The following is a 5786-nucleotide window of genomic DNA, read 5'->3' on the forward strand; positions in this document are numbered from 1 at the left end:
GGTAAGGGGCTCGCTGTGTCTCCTGTCCACCATCCAGCCCTCTTCTTGTACTATGGATAGAAATGATAAATAAAACCTCCCATGCACAAATATAATGCAGGCTTGCCAAGCCAAAATTACTGTGAATTTTTGATCAGGGTGTGAATTTCAAGTATTTGGGTTGGGAGAGGGGAACGGAATGTCTTGGGCTGCTGGTGACATTTTGCTATATATAATTCCTACAAGACTCCCAGTGTTGTTCCACAACTGGTGTGGAGTTAAAATTCTGAAAAGGTCAGACAACAAAATAAATTGGTGCGTGTCCCCCCTCCCCTTTCTCTCTCTTTCACACACACACACACACACACACACACGACCTTTCAGCAGCACTACCACTCATTTGCTGAGGCAAAAATAAGGCAAGAATTCTAAATAAATACCTTTGTTCAGTGAGCGATTACTATTTCTTATTTCAGTTTTATATAAGAAATCTCCCTCTCTTGGGGCTATTTGATGGAATATAGCTTAAAACCTCATTAATTCAGGGCCGGCCCGGTGGCGCACTGGATGGTGCGCCGCTTGGGAAGCGCGGCGGCNTACACAGGATTAAATGTGTAGAGTGCTTAGAACAGTGCCTGATGTACAATAAGTATTCGGCTATAAGCCTAGGCTAGATTAATCTGGGTTTGTGTTCTCTCAGATCTACCCCTCAGTCACTTGATGAAGGTTGTGCCCTCTTTGGGACTTAGAGGAATCATCTGCAAAATGAGGCGTTGGCCAATCTTTTACTCCCAAGGACCAAGACCTGTTCCCACCAGCTCATTCTTTTTAACTGACATGATTTTATTTTAAAAGATTTTATTTGCCAAACTTCATTTGCTAAATAATAACTTACATGAACTCATCAAAGTTTCTCTTAGATTTTATAATATAATAGCTCGCAATGCTCCTGGATCAGGTGACATCATTCCTGAGGGGCCACCCTTTCCATCTACTCCAGCTTTGGATAATGGCACTTCCACAGCAAGAAGCAAGTGCCTTCAGATATTTCTGGGCCATAGAATAGGGGACCAAGTGGACCCTGAACTGGAAGATGCTTCATGCTGGTTTTTGAAGTGCTCTGTGTCCCTGGTGCCAGTGTCCCTCAGGGTTATCATCTGAGAAGCACACCTTCCAGCCAAGTTTGGAGAAGGAATTGTCCTGACTCCCTGATGGGGATACATCTTGTCTTTGGAAAATCCCAGAGTAAGTTATCACTTGGGGAAGGTCATTTTTATGGTGATTGATGTTTTGGTCTGCTGAGTCCTTTGAGTTAGCCCTCTCCATATACTAGCTCTTTAAATTTTCACAACAATATTCGAAGGCAGTTATTATCATTTCCATTGAATAGATGGTGAAAGTATGGTCAGAGAAGTGATTTGTGCAAGTTCAACTAGCTAGTAAATGACAGCATTGTTTAGAATTTCTTGCATATATTAAACCACTAATTCTTACCTACCTCTGAAGTAGCAATGATCTCCATTTTGAAGATGAGGAAACTGAGGCTTAGCAAAGTAAAGGGACTTGTGCAAGGTTACAGAGCGAAAAATTAGTCAAGTGGGAGGTGAATCCAAGTTTAATGCTCTTTCTTCTCAACAGCTGCTGGCAAGCCAGCTATGAGGTAATGCCCCACTCCCCTTTTGGCAGCCAGGTGAGCCTTGTGGAAAGGTGCTAGTCCCCAGTGGGTTTGTCAGACGGGGTGGAGACCTACCTTGGATGTCATCATTGAACATGCAGTACTTGTTGCGGTATTTGTTGAGCAGGCGGAAGGCATTGGCATTGGCAAAGTCTTCAAACTGGATGAGGCAATTTATTCCAAACCTGTGGGGAGAGAGGAAAAAGAATGCATGGTTGCCTCCCGGAGGAAGATCCCTGGCAGATCCCAGCCTGCACTGGGGAGTGGGGAGGCACAGGCCAGGAGATAGGGATGGCATGGCTCCTTCATCTGGGTTTTTGCCATCTGGGTTCCTGGGCCTGGAGCTCTGCTTGCTCCATCATAGATGAGGATGGGGAAAGGACAGCAGAACACTGGGCTTGGTAGTCAGCCAAGCGGACACCACTGTATCCATTGTGAGCTGGTGGCTCCCATGGGCTGCCATGGAGGGCTGAGATGGGCCTGCACTCTCTGTAGCCTGTGGCCATCCGAGATCCCAGCAGAAAGCTCACTCCAAACCCAAGCGCATGCAGAGAGCCTGGCTGCCCCACCACCGGGGGCTGGGGAATGTCTGCAATCTCCCAATATCCCCCTCCTGGACCCTAAGGCCTGGTGCTCCTCCATTAGTGACTCCTCTGGGTTCAGACATTGTTCCCTGATAATATGCAAGGGAGGTTAGGAAAGGCCACTGTATGAAGTCACTGTCACCTACTAACATCTTGGTGAAGTTGTTCTCCAGCTTGCAGGCACAGAAGAATCAGTGAGCTTGTTTAAAGTGCAGCACACCAGGCCCATCTTGCAAAGTCTCACTCAGTGAGTGCAGGGTGGGGCTCAGGAATCTGCATTTCTGACAGTCACCCCAGGTGGTTCTGCTGCTTACAGTCTGCTGACGGTTCTGCTGCTGACAGAGCTTTGAGAACTGCTGTGGTGGGTGAAGACAGTGCCTAATAAGCTGCTTGAAATGCCTAATTTAAAATCTATGCTAGCATTACCTCTGAGATTTCAAGGTCTTCTGGAAAAATGACTGGGTTTGTTAGAGCTTTGTAACCTACTTTTCCTTTCAACAGTGCCTATTAGGAAGCTAAGATAGAATTTTTCTGCTCATTTGCAACAGGCCTCCTCAGCTTATTTTTGCACATAGATTTCCCTTCTATTTGATCCCTACTCTTTGAACCTGGTGGTTTGATAGCTTTGTTGGTGTCTCTTAGTCTTTCTGGAAGTAAGTGTGGTATGAATTATTAAAAATTACCTAACACATGGACAAAAAATAGGTTTCATCTCATGGGTCAATTTGTGATTAAGAGTATCCGAGGTCATGTTCACTGAGAAAAAATGCCCTGATTGATCAGTAAGAAGTGTTGGTGCATGTAATAGGAAAGTGGCCTGTCATTCCCAGCCTGGTGTGATACAGGCTTGGGACCAGCTGTGGAAAGACATTACCTTGCTAGAAAAGGGGGGTGGGGCACACCGTTGGTGGGCTTCCTGTATTCTTGGGGGAGGGGTGGCATTATTCTGATGAGTCTGGTGGCTATCCGAGAGTGAGTAGCACTGAAATACCCAGAAAATATTTTTTCCAACCTCATAATTTTGTGCATGGCTTACTTGTCCAGTAGAAATGCCAGTGAGCAGACAAATATTTGCTCCTGTCATGGTCTGAGGGTGATATTTCCCCCCTAGCTTTATTGAAATATAATCAACAAATAAAAATTGTGTATATTTACGGTGTACAATGTGATGACTTGATATATGTGTATATTATGAAAAGATTACCATAATCAAGCTAATTAACATATACATCACCTCACATAGTTAAGCACACCAGGCCCATCTTGCAAAGCCTCACTCAGTGAGTGTGGGGTGAGGCTCAGGAATCTGCATTTCTGACAGTCACCCCAGGTGGTTCTGCTGCTGACAGAACTTTGAGAACTGCTGTGGTGGGTGAAGACAGTGCCTAATAAGCTGCTTAAAATGCCTAATTTAAAATCTATGCTAGCATTACCTCTGAGATTTCAAGGTCTTCTGGAAAAATGACTGGGTTTGTTAGAGCTTTGTAAACTACTTTACTTTTCAACAGTGTCTATTAGGAAGCTAAGATAGAATTTTTCTGCTCATTTGCAACAGGCCTCCTCAGCTTATTTTTGCACATAGATTTCCCTTCTATTTGATCCCTACTCTTTGAACCTGGTGGTTTGATAGCTTTGTTGGTGTCTCTTAGTCTTTCTGGAAGTAAGTGTGGTATGAATTATTAAAAATTACCTAACACATGGACAAAAAATAGGTTTCATCTCATGGGTCAATTTGTGATTAAGAGTATCCGAGGTCATGTTCACTGAGAAAAAATGCCCTGATTGATCAGTAAGAAGTGTTGGTGCATGTAATAGGAAAGTGGCCTGTCATTCCCAGGCTGGTGTGATACAGGCTTGGGACCAGCTGTGGAAAGACATTACCTTGCTAGAAAAGGGGGGTGGGGCACACCGTTGGTGGGCTTCCTGTATTCTTGGGGGAGGGGTGGCATTATTCTGATGAGTCTGCTGGCTATCCGAGAGTGAGTAGCACTGAAATACCCAGAAAGTATTTTTTCCAACCTCATAATTTTGTGCATGGCTCACTTGTCCAGTAGAAATGCCAGTGAGCAGACAAATATTTGCTCCTGTCATGGTTTGAGGGTGATATTTCCCCCCTAGCTTTATTGAAATATAATCAACAAATAAAAATTGTGTATATTTAAGGTGTACAATGTGATGACTTGGTATATGTATATATTATGAAAAGATTACCATAATCAAGCTAATTAACATATACATCACCTCACATAGTTAACCATTTTTTTTTGGTAGTGGGAAAACTTAAGATTGGACTCTCTTAGCAAATTTCAAGTATACGAGACAGTATTATTAACTATAGTCTGAGAGGGATCTTTAGCCTAAGTGCTAAACACAAATGTCATTCTGACCACAATTTTTATTCAGTCATAGAGCAAGTGCTGATGGGGATGTGGTAAGGGGCTCGCTGTGTCTCCTGTCCACCATCCAGCCCTCTTCTTGTACTATGGATAGAAATGATAAATAAAACCTCCCATGCACAAATATAATGCAGGCTTGCCAAGCCAAAATTACTGTGAATTTTTGATCAGGGTGTGAATGTCTGAGAGGGATCTTTAGCCTAAGTGCTAAACACAAATGTCATTCTGACCACAATTTTTATTCAGTCATAGAACAAGTGCTGATGGGGATGGGGTAAGGGGCTCGCTGTGTCTCCTGTCCACCATCCAGCCCTCTTCTTGTACTATGGATAGAACAAAAAATAGGTTTCATCTCATGGGTCAATTTGTGATTAAGAGTATCCGAGGTCATGTTCACTGAGAAAAAATGCCCTGATTGATCAGTAAGAAGTGTTGGTGCATGTAATAGGAAAGTGGCCTGTCATTCCCAGGCTGGTGTGATACAGGCTTGGGACCAGCTGTGGAAAGACATTACCTTGCTAGAAAAGGGGGGTGGGGCACACCGTTGGTGGGCTTCCTGTATTCTTGGGGGAGGGGTGGCATTATTCTTGAAAAATAGGTTTCATCTCATGGGTCAATTTGTGATTAAGAGTATCCGAGGTCATGTTCATTGAGAAAAAATGCCCTGATTGATCAGTAAGAAGTGTTGGTGCATGTAATAGGAAAGTGGCCTGTCATTCCCAGCCTGGTGTGATACAGGCTTGGGACCAGCTGTGGAAAGACATTACCTTGCTAGAAAAGGGGGGTGGGGCACACCGTTGGTGGGCTTCCTGTATTCTTGGGGGAGGGGTGGCATTATTCTGATGAGTCTGGTGGCTATCCGAGAGTGAGTAGCACTGAAATACCCAGAAAATATTTTTTCCAACCTCATAATTTTGTGCATGGCTCACTTGTCCAGTAGAAATGCCAGTGAGCAGACAAATATTTGCTCCTGTCATGGTTTGAGGGTGATATTTCCCCCCTAGCTTTATTGAAATATAATCAACAAATAAAAATTGTGTATATTTAAGGTGTACAATGTGATGACTTGGTATATGTATATATTATGAAAAGATTACCATAATCAAGCTAATTAACATATACATCACCTCACATAGTTAACCATTTTTTTTT

The 5786-nt window shown here is 43.5% G+C and overlaps 1 protein-coding gene across 1 annotated transcript in view; it reads right to left on the minus strand.

Annotated features, from left to right (window-relative positions):
* Positions 1-5786, minus strand: part of ME3 (malic enzyme 3, NADP(+)-dependent, mitochondrial) — an 81713-nt gene that overhangs the window by 31115 nt on the left and 44812 nt on the right. The window contains exon 4 of the mRNA XM_008594231.1: positions 1730-1839. Within this exon, the coding sequence (XP_008592453.1) occupies positions 1730-1839 (110 nt within the window). The remainder of the gene's footprint in view (positions 1-1729; positions 1840-5786) is intronic.

Source organism: Galeopterus variegatus, unplaced genomic scaffold (assembly GCF_000696425.1).
Source record: "Galeopterus variegatus unplaced genomic scaffold, G_variegatus-3.0.2 Scaffold10396, whole genome shotgun sequence".
Classification (NCBI taxonomy): domain Eukaryota; kingdom Metazoa; phylum Chordata; class Mammalia; order Dermoptera; family Cynocephalidae; genus Galeopterus; species Galeopterus variegatus.